Source organism: Eretmochelys imbricata, chromosome 2, assembly GCF_965152235.1.
Source record: "Eretmochelys imbricata isolate rEreImb1 chromosome 2, rEreImb1.hap1, whole genome shotgun sequence".
Lineage (NCBI taxonomy): Eukaryota > Metazoa > Chordata > Testudines > Cheloniidae > Eretmochelys > Eretmochelys imbricata.
The window spans coordinates 16,254,620-16,270,317 of record NC_135573.1 but is presented as its reverse complement, the minus strand read 5'-3'; the positions used below and the strand labels follow the sequence as shown (position 1 = coordinate 16,270,317).

Sequence of the window (15,698 nt, the reverse complement as noted above, 5' to 3'; positions counted from 1 at the left end):
TTTATTGTGGTAAACTGTTTTTACCCATGTGCAGAGAGCAATAGCTGATAGTTTCAGTCTTGAAGAACAACCTTAAAACCTTAAAACAACAACAACCAATATGATGTCCCCTGGAGAGAGACAGAGCCTAGTGGCTTGCACAGTAACATGCTGCATCTGAAGTGAAACACAAAATGGGAGCTTCCTCCTGTAGCTGGGAAGCGACTCTAACATTTAAAGCTTCGGTGCCCAGAAAGCAGAACACACAGTTGTGTGCATCACGTAAACTTCCACGTACAAATGGTATTTCTGAGCTCCTTTTCCTGCCAGTAACCATCCTCGCTTGTCGCACTAGCAAAGCAGGGCTGGGTTTTGGCTCGGGTTGCCTGATGCAGCTCAAGCAGAGGGATGGTTTAAGGTCAGGCTTGACAAAGCCCTGGCTGGGATGATTTAATTGGGGATTGGTCCTGCTTTGAGCAGGGGGTTGGACTAGATGACCTCCTGAGGTCCCTTCCAACCCTGATACTGTATGATTCTATGATTCTATGATGGTAGCATTTTGCTGGCCTAAATAAAGAGTTGGATTAATGTCGGCTGTGCACCCTTCAGGGAAGAATCTTCCTCACCTTCCCAGCCTTACTGTGCTGTCAGTGTGGTGCACAGCTCCTAATGCAATCCTGTTAAGGACTGTTACACATCCTGGAACTCGACTAGTTCTGTCAGGGTTAAAATGCTCCTGCCAAGCCCCTTCTGAAATGCCTTGCAGTGGAGCAGAGAGGATAACTGAAAACATTTCTGAACTCCGGATAGCCTGTCAGAACTGCCTTTTATTTTCCGTGTTTCATGAAAACCAAAGGTGTCGAGGCTCAGGTCGATCATGATGCCTAGCCTAGCTGTGGAAGGCAAAGACAGTTTTATGCTGCTGCCCATCACCGTAGTATGTGAGCTTTAACTGCAGAGTTCAGATCTGTGTTCGCATCCTAGTCCCCGAAATTCAGGAGGGTTCTGCTCCTGGCTTTTGGGTCAGGTCTATTCTATCCTGTCCTGAGTTGAGATCTGGAGCCAGAGGTGTCCAGACTTCACGAACCTACAGCCCTGGCATTGGCACTGGGCACAAAGGACCCACTGGTGTAAAAATTTGGCTAGTCCTAACTCATTCTCTTTCTTTCTTTTATGAGAGTGAGGCTTCATTTTGGGCCCAATCGTGCCAGGCACAAATCTGCTCCTGTGAAATGTTGAGCACCCTCTGCTCCCAGGATCAGGCCCATTGGGACTACCAGCTGACGGCCAGCTGCTACAGCGCACAGAGCCAATTAGTATGGACTCCAGTTGATGACTGGGCCTGTGCACCCTGCACAGTAGCACAAGGGCATGCCCTCTGAGTCCTTAGGCAGCAGCAGCTCCCCTGGGTGAACTGAAAGGCACCTTTCCCACTAGCTGTGCCAGGCTTGTCTCAGTCTCTCTGCGTGTTTTACTGCTAACAGTTTGACCGTCCATGTGTCATTCCTAAATGCAAAACCAGAACTGATCAAACAATGTTGGTCAACAGCCACATGGCAATCCTGGCTGGTGCTAGCGTTGTGCGTGTGAGGAACTTGCTGGCCAGTTTTTCCAGTTCGGTGCAGTGTTTTCTGTAATATTCTTCTGTGTTGCATGTAATAGGCCAGATTCTACTCTCATTTACAACGGAGCATCGCCATTGACTTCAGTGGAGTTACTCCAGATTTCCACCTATGGTCCAAATTTGGTGTGAACCAAAGGCCTTTAGAGTCCATGGAAAGGGTTGGCTTCACTTGGCTTTAGACCAGGCCCTACATTCTCTCTGCCCTAATATGTAGCTGCCACCTGTCTTGGCTCTGTTGGTTAATTGACTGTAGCTCCGGATAGAGAATAAAGAATGTGATAGATTCCCAATTTTTTTAAAAAAATTATTAGATAGCCAATATATAGTATAAAACTAATTGGATACCAAATAAGAACCTGGACAATACAACACATCTCACATTTTGTATGGAATAGTTCATTTTTAATATAAAAATATGGTAGCATCCTCCTGAAATGATTAACTCCAAAAAGTGAAGGAGAGATGATTAGTGGTTGCTACAATTCAATATAAAGATCTGCTTTAGATGACAGCACTAAGAACCAGTAGCTCTGTGCTTGAAATCTGTGCTCATCAGGGGATCACTACCCAAATTATCCCATGTGCTTCTCAAAAGGTTGGATTAATGTGCAAGACAAACCAGCTGGGGAATTTGCCACTTCTCTGTGCAGAATAACCATGGGGAAAAGGAGCCAGTGTATCTAAACCTTGTGTATTGTAGGGCAGATGCGGAGAATGGGTGGCGTTCTGTTTACCCCCAATACTTGAAGGCTGAATCTTCTCAGTCAGGTGCTCCACATCTGCTAGCACAGCTTCTGCTTTCCCCCGTCATCGCTTCTCCTTCCCTCTTGTTATCACTAGAAAATTAGGTCATGTTATCTAACATGACTTTAAACACAACTGAGGAGTCAGCGAGACTGGGACCGTTTCTAGGGAATCTCTACTGGAACCACTATGACCAGCTGACATGATGTTATGTAAGATTTGTCCCTGTGATGTTTAACATTGTGTTAGCTAACACGACTCTGCAAAGTGGTGTGTGTTAGACCAGATTTTCAAGTGAAGACAAACCCTCACGTCCGCTCTCTCTCCTTCCTTTGTTCCTCCCCTCCAATTCCTTGGCCAGGACCTGCATAATTCTCTGAATGGGACATTGGGGATGAAACAGTCTGAATTAGGCACTTTCTCTGGAGAAGAAGATGCAGAAGATTCAGAGAACACAGCACTTTTCAGCACTTCTGGATGAAGGCAGCACATTTCCCAGTCACACTTGATGCTACTTTGCTCATAATAACAAACGTCTGAACTGACTTTCCACCAGACAGAGGAGGGTGCAACACATTTTCAGTTCATAAATCAGGGTCACCCCTTAACAATTAGAGAAAGTTGAGGGCAGTTTGCTACTTGCTCCTGGCCTCTGTTTTTTCTGGGAACTGACACTCCTGTGATGGTATCCTCCTGCACGGATGGCCACACGTTTGCTGGAAACAGATGCTCAGCCACCTTTTTCTTCTGTGCAAATGGGATCGTCCTGTTTAGTTAATTCTGTTCAGAAAATGACAGCAGCAGAGGCCAGGGCTACCTAGTTCCAGGCAAAAACAAACCCCAGATGTGTTTTGGTGCTGGTGTACAGACCACCAGCCTGTCTCTGAAAAACACTAAAGGCTGTCAGGCTGGAGGGAGGTTACTAATGGGATTCTTCAGGATTGGGTCTTGAGACCTATCTTATATAACATTTTTATTAATGACCTTGCCACAAAAAGTGGGAGTCTGTTAAGAAAATCTGTGGATGACACAAAGTTGGGAGGTATTGCCAATACAGAGGAGGACCGGAATATCACACAAGAAGATCTGGATGATGACCTTGAAAACTGGAATAATAGAAATGGGATGAAATTGAATACTGCAAAGTGAATGGTCATGCACTTAGGAACTAACAACAATATTTTTTTCTATAAGCCGGGGGCTCATCAGATGGAAGCAACAGAGGAGGAGAAAGACCTGGGTGTATTGGTTGATCACAGGATGACTATGAGCCACCAATGTGATGTGGCCATGAAAAAGGTTAATGCAGTCCAAGGATGCATCAGGCGCAGTATTTCCAGTAGAGAAAGGGAAATTCCGGAATATTGTGTACAATTCTGGTTTCCAGTGTTTAAGAAAAATAAATTCAAACTGGAACAGATGCAGAGAAGGATGATCAGAGGAATGGAAAACTTACTTTATGAGAGGAGACTCAAAGAGCTTGGTTTGTTTACCCTAAGCAAAAGAAAGCTGAGGGGAGATACGATTGCTCTCTACAAATACATCACAGGGAGTGGGAGGAGTTAAAAATTTTAAGTTAAGCAACAGTGTGGACATAAGAACAAAAGGATGTAAAATGGCCATCAAGAAGTTTAGATGAAGGTTTCTAACCATCAGAAGGTTTCTAATCAACAGCCTTCCAAGGGGGCCCGTGGGGGAAAAAAAAAACTTAACTGGCTTCATGACTGAGCTTATGGAGGGGACGGTATGATGAGCATGGCCTGTAGCTGATCTGCGGCTGGTGATGGAACACGAGTTGGGGAGAGCTCTGAGTTACTACAAAGAATTTTTTCCCAGGTGTCTGGCCGGTGGTTCTCGCCCACGTGCTCAGGGTCTAACTGATGACCATATTTGTGGTCAGGAAGGAATTTCCCCCCTGGTCAGATTGGCAGAGACCCTGGTGTGTGTGTGTTGCGGGGAGGGGGGGGGGTTGCCTTCCTCTGCAGCATGGGGCATAGGTCACTTGCAGGTTTAAACTAGTGTAAATGGTGGATTCTCTGTAACTTGAAGTCTTTAAATCATGATTCAGCCAGAGGTTATGGGTCTATTACAGAAGTGGGTGGGTGAGGTTCTGTGGCTTGCAACATGCAGGAGATCAGATTAGATGGTCATGATGTTCCCTTCTGGCCTTAAAATCTATGCCTGTTCACTGAGCAGAGGAGGATGGAGAATGATGTAGGAAGTTCCCAGGGGATATAATAATGGGATGAAACTGAGGAATGGAAAATTGAGGGTGCATATCAGAAAATAATTCCTAACATTAGGGCCAGGCTTCAACCTCATGCAAAAAAGCCCACTGAAGGGAGCCATAAAGAGAGGAGAACTCCAAAAGACTCATCCCATGGAGTTTTCAGGTGAGCCATCCCCTGACTGGGTTTGATGTCCACTAGGGTTTGCAGAGACCACATGGCCAACTCTTGTTTCTGTTCTGCTGTGGTGGCCTCTCTGCTCCTTAGCAGTGCAGCCTCAACAGGAGGGAGTCCCCCTGTAGCTATTCCGTAGCAAGTGTAGAGAGGACCTAGGGAGAGCTGATGCTGCTTTTTAGACACTACCTATGCTGACGGGAGGGATTCTCCCATTGGCACAGATACATCAACCTCCCTGGGAGGCGGTAGCTAGGTTGACAGAAGGATTCTTCCATTGACCTAGCGCTGTCTTCAGGGGACTTAGGTCCGCTTAACTGCACTGCTCAGGGGTGTGAATTTTTCACATCCCTGAACAGCAGAGTGATGCTGAAGTAATTTTTAAGTGTAGACCTGCCTTCAGGAAAATTAATCTAGATTAATTTAAGGCGTGAATTTAAACTGTGTTAAACCCCTCTGTGGACACTCTCATTCAGAATTAAAGTGGTCTTAATTTGATTTAGTTTAATGCACTTTTTGGAAGATAAGCTAAATTGAATTCAGGCCACTTTAATTCTGAATAAGAGCATCCACATGGGGGTTTAATACAGTTTAATTTATCCACTTTAAATTCTCATTTTGAGTTAATTCAGATTAACTTTCCTGAGTATCCCCATGTAGACAAGCCCTATGATTAGGAGGCTGGATTCAGCTTAATGGCACATAGTCCATTCCAGGGACTGGTAACCAGTCAACAAACCGAATTTAATTCTAGGGCTGCTGCCAGTCAGGCAGTTCTCCTCTCCTCAGTGTCTTTTTTTTTTTTTTTAGCAGTGCAGATTTTGAAATTTTGAAAAATTTTGAAATTTTGAAAAACTGAAATTTTGCAGATTTTATTGAATTTGAATACAGCACAATCATCAGTGTCATTGCCAGGCAGTTTTGCATTGCTTGGAATGTTTCAGAAGAGAGGATAATCAGGTTCACAGCAATGACCTGAAGGAGACTATAGCCATAGGAGTATCAGTTGCTTTCATTCTCAGACAGACTCATTGTTGCATTAACTTGTCTGTGATCATTACAGGGCAGAAACATGGCTGTGCTGATGTTCTTCCACAATGGTGTGAGTGGTGAGGGTGAGAAAGGGAGGACGGTCGTAGACGGATCATACCTAGCTTCTGTCAGCGATATCATCATTGTAACTGCAAGTTACCGTGTTGGAGTTTTCGGCTTCCTTAGCACTGGTAAGTCTGTACGCTGTCATGAATCTATGAACTGCAGGCCAATCACATTCTGCAATGTTTGCTTCCAAAGTGTGTGTGTGTTCTGCCTTTTCATAAGCCGGAATCTTTGAATAAGTGTTTTGGAAGACACATCCAAGGAAAGTCGGGATTGTTGTGTCAAAGGGATATGGAGAGTAGCATGAGCCAAAAGGGGGCACAAAGCAATCATCCCATTTCAAAAGAGCAGCTTGACTTTTATTTACAGATAAAATCCTGGATGTTTGTATGTACAGTAGAACCTCAGAGTTACGAACCTCAGGAATGGAGGTTGTTTGTTTCTCTGAACAAAACATTATGGTTGTTCTTTCAAAAGTTTACAGCTGAATATTGATTTAATACAGCTTTGAAACTTTACTATGCAGAAGAAAATGCTGCTTTCCCTTTATTTTTTTAGTAGTTTACATTTAACACAGTCCTGTACTGGTGCTTTTTTATGTTTTGTTTTTGTTCTCTGCTGCTGCCTGATTGTGTACTTCCAGTTCCAAATGAGGTGTGTGGTTGACTAGTCAGTTCATAACTCTGGTGTTTGGAACTTTCCTCATCATGATCTGTAATGCTGGGGACTTCTGCTTCCCAGTGCCTGCTGATCCAGATTCCTATAAATAAATGGCTTGTTTGGCCAAATTTCCAGAAAACAGGTGCATACCTTGCACGGACAAAGTACCCGGTCTGCCTGCACAAATGCACGTTTGCACCTACCTATGTCTGTCTGACAGCAGTGCAGGTACCTGCTGTTTGGCTTGGCTTTTATTAGGTCTTTTAGATTCATTTTAAACACTTACAAAATATTTTTCTTTCTGCTTATTTGCCTGGCAGGTTTATTTGTCTTTAAATAGGGGGTGGATAAAGGGATGAGGGGAGGAAAAACAACAACTGAGTCTGGAGTTCTGGCCCCTCTTTCCTCTGGCTGCTAGAACACTGTTTATATCCCTGGTCTTATACTGTACCTTTGAGTCCTTGCTGCATGCCTTCTAGAGTTTCCTGGATTTCTTCATTGGACCCTCAGTCCCCACCACTGCTTAATTAATAATCTATCCTATGCATCTGTGGGGATCTGAGTAGGGAACTAATTCTTTCCCTTTGGTCTTAGTTAAGGCCGCTGCACCTTGCCACATGACACTTCTGATGATCCTGAGGTTGAGTTTTGCATGTGTAGTGACTCTGCTGAGTTTTGCCTGGTGCGGGGTTACAGCAGCATTTCCCTTCTAGGGTGTCAGATGTTTTTGGAGCTCATCCCCAGCAATGCCTGGTTTTAGTTGAGCCACCTGAGAGCCACACACTGCAAACTCCTTGTGCATTTTGGTCTGAGGTTGGCAGGGTGCATCTGGGGAAAGTATCACTATGGTTAGTTTTCTGTGAACCGGATGCTTATGAAACTGACACTTCATATTGGCTAGAGCTAGACAGGGTAGATAGGCATTGTGCAAGCTTCCATTATGCAGCACTGCCCACACATCTGCCACTAACCTCCTTCAACCCAGCTCGTCTTATCTTAGTTTCTTCCTGAGAGGAGTCTGTTAGCTGGGCTGAATATTGCATGGTAGCATTGTGGTGTGGTCAGATGTCCTTCTCGGTACTTGGACGAACCCTTCAAGTCCATTTTCACCTGTATTCCAGTTGGAATTAGAATTTGGGTCTCCAGGGGAGAAAAGGGGCAGTGCACAAACCCACCACCTAGACACCAGTGAACAGCAGCGTCTGTAGCGTTCTTTGCCACTGCTGCAGCTGTCCACAGAGACAGTGACTGATCTGTGTGTGGGTGTGTTGGCAGACAGAATGCAGGAGCCTTCCCCCAGCCCCTTGGTCCAGTTCTCACAGGGCAGGGACTGGTACCATCTCTGCGTTTGGGAGAGCTCAGAGGTGCTTGGGGGCCCAAAGGGGACAGGGAGGAGGTGGGGCGACACTTCACAGCAGCCTAGGCAGACCGGGAAGCAACTCCTGCACAGTGGGGAGCATGGGGAGCTCCCTGAATACAATCACTCCTATTTCCCCTGAGGGCAGGGCAACTCCTCATCACCTTCACTGCAGGCCAGGGCCAAAATGGCACACTTTGATCTAGTCTGGGGAGAGCTCACACATTCATTACAGTTAGAAACTTTGCCACTACTGTAGTTACCCTTTACCTTTCTGTAGCACAATGCAGACTCCCTAAGGTGCTTTTCTCTAATGTATAGCTGCAGAAAATTACAGTGAAGGGTCCCCAGCTGCTTCAGATACCGTAAGAACTTTTGCCTGGCACACACACAAAGCCCAAATAGAAACTTCTGGGAGGTTTTCCTTTTCAAGTACTTGTTGAATTAAATCCTGGCCTCACTGAAGTCAATGGGAGTTTTGCCATTAACTGCAACGGGGCCAGGCTTTCACCCCTTGATTCTCGCTAAATATAGAAGTGTGAATATTAAAACGCCATATAAGGGGCCCAACACCACGAACGAAGGTTCTGATTCTCCAAGCAAAGGCAACTTCTGGATCCTTTGATGTTTCCTTATCATAAATTGCAAACTCAGGAACAAATGGGTTAAAGCTAGTAATTTTCTTGCAACAAAAAAGCTGCCTTTTCTATTGTTAGCTCTGCAGTTATTCCTGACTCTTATGTGGCAGAGCTCTTTTAGGGCTAGGTGGGTCATGGGTATATACACGTGGTGGTTGCTTTGAGTGTAGAGAAAACACAGATATGGGTTACACCTGCTTTTCTGTACATATTGAAAGGGCACTGTTGTAGGTATGTCTGGATGTAGGCAAAAAAAAAATATTGTTTAAACAACTTTCCTCATTTATGATACAAAGAACACCTGGGGTGGTTAGAACTGAACAAATCTGAAAAACCTAATCCATTATCTGTTGTGTGGTTTGACAACGAAAATAGGCTAGTGCTTACCTTTAAGTTTGATAGAGTGGGATTACTCAGATGTTTAAAGTGAAGCCCGTTTATAAGTGTTCTCAGGAATGGAGTCTTAGTAACTAAAGTCACTGCCTGTGTTTGGCACAGTCATCTTTGTCCTGACACCCATTTCTTTTCACTCTTCTGTGTTCCTCAGGCATGTGTGCTTTGTCTCCGAATAGATTGTTCATAAGATTTATATCGAGGCCCACCACCAAAGTAGTGAAAACAATTCCTGGTGGACATGGGTCTTCGGTCTAACTACAGTAAATGTTGGTGCATAAATCCTTTGCTTGAGTTCTTTGGTTCATTAAATACATTCCGCAGCCCATCTGACTCTTGCCAAGACAAAAGAAACTGGTCATATTCCCCTTGCAGTATTTTCATTGTACTAGTGGCTAGGCCTATCTCTGTGGTTAAAGAATTTACATGGATTTCACTTCCTTAGGTGAGCTCTCATGAACTTGCAGCAGTATTTAAAATGAGTGAATTGAGTGTTGAATTGACAGCTCTGGATACTGATGATCTCTATCGATAGAACAGGCTATGGCAGTGAAAGCTTTCCCCATTGCTCTGCCATTGTCTCTCAACCAAACATGGCTATAGGCAAGAAATTCTAGTCTCCATGCTCATTCAGTCCTTGTCATTCTTAGCAGAGGGGCCAATAGCTGTGGTTTAGACACCCTTAAGAACTATATTGAGACCACTAAAGTTCTATTCTATTCTGATTCTTATATTTCACCCATCACTGTGGTATCGAAGCACCTCATTATATTATGTTGGGGGACAACTGTTACAAGAGGAGAGCTTTAGTCACTATTGGCCAGGGTTGGATTTGAACTATTGATCTACAAACCAGAAGGCTTCATATTCCATTACTAATTTGTTCCCCTGAGTGTTTTTAAATGTATCCTTATTTTAAAGATACATTATTTTGGTCTTGGCAATGGAAGGAACAAATATTTTCACCTAGATTGCTATTCTTGGCTGTTCTGTCTCCTTTTAAAGCTTTTCTAGTTTTGAATATGAAGGTTTTGAAGACAGGTAGGTAAATATAAATAGCCTATTGTGAAGCAAAGTCATAGGCAATGAACAATTATTTTCACTTCCTTTTTGATACTTAACAAGGAATTGCTTATTTCTGCTTTTATTGTGTTAAGTTCCAGTTTCTTAGAAATCAGTGTCATTGGGAAACTAAATGCGGGACGGTTTTGGCATTAAAATATCAGGTTACTGTCAGGCACTGTTGAATGGTTGGCTGTCCTTTGGGTAGTCCTGGGGAATGTATGGTACTAGAATGTTCTCAGATTTTTTCATTTCCAAAAGGGCTGTGAGTGGTGAATTTGACATAACATGAATTTTACATTATTTATATGGGGCCAAACTCAGAGGTGATGTATTTGTTGGGGTTGTATTAAAATACATATTGTATTTTAGTTAGAAGACTGTAAGGGGGTGCAAGGGAATCCAGAGGGTTGTAATTTTATATGGCAAGGGGCTGGACAGGATGGGTACAGGAGGAAAAGATGCTACAAGAATATAAGTATTGAGAACTGCAGATACTCGGCATTTTGAAGATGAAGCTACCTATTTACGTAACTAAATATGGATTGAGAAGTCTAACTTGAGGCACTCAATTTAGAAAATCTTGGCCATTTGTCTGTAGATAGTATTATAACTTGCTGGTCAACTAGCTCAGCTGCCCTTTCCTTATTATAGTTTAAAAACAAACAACAACAAAAACAAAACCCCCACCCCTCCTGTAATTGTAGAATTCATAGCTGCAATGTGTCTGTTCTAAGCTGTAATGTTTTGGGTTATTATTGGGAAATACTGTAGTACTTTGTTTTATTTTTTAATAGAGGATGGTAGATTTTTGGTTTAATTTCGTTGAGACAGAAAAGTCCCAGCCGGCAGATATAAAATGAAAACAGAACAACATTCGTGATTTTTCCATTTGCAGAAAGAGAGAGGTGTGTTGTTGTTACTACTAAGTAAAAACCTCTTTCTCATGGCAATCCATGCAGCTGGAAAAGCCATTCGTTTTATTCATTTTGTATAAACTGGCAACTTTTATATTTTTTGTTAATATTCTCTTGGAGCAGAGTGGAACATGCTATTAATATATCACAGAGGCTTTGAAGAAAAGTTTCATCCGTAGTTTGCTGCTCTCCTGGTGTTTTAATTGTTAGCCTGCTGTTTCCAATCATCTCCAGAACGTTGCCAGAGAACGCGTGAAATGCTGAACTCATTGAGGTCAGCGATAAAGCTCCTATTGACTTCAACAGAGCCAGGATTTCATCTCATGTGCTTGGCTCCACTTTGCTGCAGAACTTGTCAGTGATGCCCTCAACACCTCCCCCCCTCCATTCCTCCTTTTATAGACATTAGAGCACTGGACTGGGACTCAGGACATCTAGGTTCTATTCCTGGTTCTGCTACTGACCTGCTGGGTGATCTTGGGCAAGTCACTTCCCCTCTGTGCCTCAGTTTCCCCATCTGTAAAATGGGGTTTATGATAGTGCCCTTGTTTGTGAAGTGCTTTGAGATCTACTGAAGAAAAGCACTTGATAAGATCTATGTATTATTATCACTACTGTTACTGCTCTGTTGCACTGGGAAATGGGACCATATCTCCCCCAGTCTTCCATCACATTCAAAGGCTTTCTGTCTTTGTTTTCCCGTATACTTTAAATCTAAATGACTTTTATTTTAGAATGAGGGAAAACACAAAGCAAAAAAAAAGCAACACTAAGTCTCCCCCAAAGAGCACAGTGTGTGTCCCCTCCATACCTGGCTGCATCTGAACTGAACACAAAACAGCATCAGTGTGTAGCAGACCACTAGAAACCTAAAGGTTCAGTACACAAAACTGTAAATTACATAGTTCCAGTATATGGATGTCCAGTAGCTGTCTCCCAGTTCAATTTGAATTGTCCTCAGGGTTCCCAGTGTTCTCTATGGGATTACTCACGCCTGCCCCTCTGATCTCTCACCCACTTTCTTCCCTATCCCCTCCACCTCCTAATATGGTCTCTCTATGATATGCTGCACTTGGGGATCCTCTTTCATCTATTTTGCTCCATCTAGCTGCAGTCTCACCCCCTCCCCCACATCTGGGCCTCCCAACCAAATGCCTTCTGCACCCCCAGAGTGGAAGTGGTATAAAGTGTGTGTGTGTGCGGGGGGGGGGGGGGGGGGGGGGGATTCGAAGTGAAGACCATCCCATGGCTCCTTGTGACAGTGTGCTGGCTGTAGCACCCTGGGCACTGAAGTTGCTGTAGCCCAGAGAAGGGTGCAGACTTAACTAGTGTGAGCCAAACAACCTGTTTCTAGTGGGGATGGCTGACACTTGGTGGTAACTGCTGGGCTAATGAGACAATTGGCTCGGTAACTGGGAGGAGATATAATTGGGAAGAGCTCAGTGGGTGAGCTGGAGGACGAACGAAAGCTGTTCGGGAGATTCCATTTACCGTACACCTGTGCTACATCCTGCTATGTTTGGAAACTGAGGATTGAGGGTACGCATGATGCAAAAGAAACACTCTGCATATTTGTGAGTAGGAGACTACGAAAGCAGGCTAGGCGATGCTGCTCACTGGGTAGCTGAAGAACTGCCCTGTGACGCTTCTCCATTGCAACTTGCCTCAGCTGAGTCTGTTAGATCCTAGGCTCCTTGGGGCACGTCATTTCTTTGTGTCATGTACAGGGCCAAGTACGCTGCCAGTGCCAAACAAATAATGAATAACCACAGGGTCCCCAGGCTTGGTTGTAACAGTGATGCAGCCGAGCTCTTAAGCTGTCTACGCTACCAGGGCTCTAGCGGCACAAGTATGATGCCGTAGCTATGCCGTCATAACCCTGGAGTGTAGGTGCTGCCTACAGCGATGGAAGAATTTTTTTTCTGTCCGTGTAGGAACACCCACACCCCGGCCCTCAGAGTAATGGTAGCTAGGTCAGCAGGAGCATCCTTCCATCGACCGAGCTGCATCTGCACTGTGGATTAGGTCATCGTAGCTCTGGAGCTCGGGAGGGGCGGGGGGTTTTCACACCCCTGAGCACTGCAGCTATGTCAGATTAAATTGTAAGTGTGCACCAGGCCTTAGAGAAGATGCCCCCACACCGGGGTTGAAATGGAAAAGCTTACATGGTCACGGTCTGTGCCCAACCTGTTCGGTAGGGGAGATTTCTGTTTCCAGGGCTCCCATTCTGACATCCAGTGCCCAGTCTAAATCCCACTGATGTCAACAGAAACATTCCAGTTGCTTTTAATGACTGGTTACATTGAGCCCCTACGGAATAAGGCACAGAGCACTGAAAATTGTCTCCTTTTATCTCTTGTAATGGAGGCAGCTCTAAAGGGGGTTGTCTGTACAGTGACTGCCATGGAGGAAGGTGCTATAAGCTGTGGGCCTGATATTAAAAATGTATCATTCCACCACTTAAATGTTCAAGGGTCTTGCATGTATTTCATGTCTGCTTGCAGAGCAGTAATGGCCCTCTTCCCATTTCGTCTAACAGGTTCTAGTGTGGCCCGTGGAAACTGGGGCCTTCTGGATCAGGTGGCGGCTCTGAAATGGGTGCAGAAGAACATTGCTAGCTTTGGAGGAGATCCAAGTCAGATTTCAATAGCAGCTGATCGTAGTGGGGCAGACATTACCAGCATCCACCTACTTGCAGGTGCAGCAGATTCGAATCTCTTCAAGAGGGCATTGCTGATGGTGAGTCCCATTCCTCTGTATCTTAGTAGTGGATACCAATGGAAAAGACGTGAATTAATGTTAACAGAACTAGGGAGTGTGCTTGCTGGTCTTATTTTATACATATCTGCATTATATATTTTATTTTATTTTATTTTATTTTATTATTTTATTTTAGCCTCACTAAAATATATTATTGTATAATAGCACCTAGCAGCCTCAACTGAGATTGGGATTGCCTTGTGCTAGGCATTTTACAAACACATGGTAAGACCCATTTAAGTGACTGATTTAATCAAACTGACATTTTGATTCCTGTCACTGTGGTTTTTCATGTGCGTATATACATAGAACTGGTTCATAATTTATAGAGTTTCCATTCTGCAAATATCATTGCTGTTCAGCACTTTTTAGACTACAAAGCTGATTTGCCAAACATCCGGCCTCTTTGAAGGATCCATCGTCCTTGAGGTATGTTGCCAGTCCCATGACCGATTCACATTCTAATTTTCACTTTTTTTAAAAAGGAAGTTTCTAGTCTTTGTGATTGTGACAGTAACGTGCTGACAGGGATTGCATGTGCTACTGTTTTACACAGCAAAAGAAGAAAAGGAGTACTTGTGGCACCTTAGAGACTAACCAATTTATTTGAGCATGAGCTTTCGTGAGCTACAGCTCACTTCATCAGATGCATACCGTGTCATGCTCAAATAAATTGGTTAGTCTCTAAGGTGCCACAAGTACTCCTTTTCTTTTTGCGAATACAGACTAACACGGCTGTTACTCTGAAACAGCAAAAGAAGTGTCCCCATTCATCTTAACTTGAAGTTAACTCTTAAAACTAACAATGATGATTTAAAGGTGCAGTTGATTTGCATGTAAAATTACTGCAGTATTTCCATACAAAATGGATAATTGAATTTGCAAATGGCTGAGCGAACAAAGGGCAGAAATAGCACTGGTCCTAAAAGTGCACTGATTTTATTTCTTCTTTTAGTGAGTTCAACTATGACTAGACCCATACCTCTCCAAGTTACCTCTTTTTGAGGAAAGTTACTTATTTTAGTCCCAAAGTTCAACATGAATATTGTGTTCTCTCACTTTTGGGGGGGTGGTGGGTGAATATTCATTATGCCAGAAATAAGGAATCATGAAACTAAGTTTCTAGCAAGAGTTACTTTCATGAAATGAATAAATCCCTTTAAGCATTTTAATTTTCCTGAATGAATCATTTTGTCCCCCTCATTATGGTCTTTGTCACATATTGAATCCCACATTTTGATCTTGGCATGTTGAGAGGTATGACATAACCAAGGCCTTATCTATATTGAAAGTTGCACCCGAGAGAGCACAGGAAATGTGAGTGTCTGCTCTGTAACAGATTTAACAAATTCATTTGAAAACTGATTTAGTTAAACCAGTGCAAAACTCTGAGAGGACTCTGATTTATTTAAACCTGACTAATATCCATTTAGCTTAATGAGGTAAGGAATTGAGTTAAGAAATATATAGGACCAAGATTTAAATCAAATTAAGAGTCTTGATGGAGCCTTTTATCTTTATCTTTTATTGGACCAACTTTTATTGGACAAGTTTGTCTCTCTCACCAACAGAATTTGGTCCAGTAAAAGATATTACTTCACCCACCTTGTCTCTCTAATATCCTGGGACCAACATGGCTAGAACTACACTGCATGCAATAACTAAGTCAGTTATTCCACCTTTAGTTAAACTAGTGGAACTTTGATAGAGACAAGGGACATTTGATGAGACACATGCACTGAAGTCACTTGGGAACTGGGACTTATGCTCCACAGTAACTTACCTGCTTTTGAAAGTTTTACACAAGGCCTAACTAAAAATATAGTTTTCCTCTGTCTTTGTGCATAACCCTGACGTATCAGAGAGAGATCTGCTGTGGATGGAGGGTGGTGTATGATCCTACCTTTGTAGTACAGGCCATCAAACCGTAATTTAAAATGTAATTTGTCCCTTTCATTAGAATGAGTTTGACAGCTCACTACTGTACTGTAAATATTAAAATAGTTTCTTGAAATATTCACACACAAAGAGGGGCGTGTGCTAGTAAGCTAAGAGTGTGTGTTG

General features: G+C 43.4%; 1 protein-coding gene across 1 annotated transcript in view; it reads left to right on the top strand.

The window, feature by feature from the left end:
* TG (thyroglobulin) overlaps positions 1 to 15,698 on the top strand; it is a 209,669-nt gene that overhangs the window by 113,662 nt on the left and 80,309 nt on the right. Inside the window, exons 40-41 of the mRNA XM_077811405.1 lie at positions 5,813 to 5,972; positions 13,414 to 13,613. Coding sequence (XP_077667531.1) covers positions 5,813 to 5,972; positions 13,414 to 13,613 — 360 coding nt within the window. The remainder of the gene's footprint in view (positions 1 to 5,812; positions 5,973 to 13,413; positions 13,614 to 15,698) is intronic.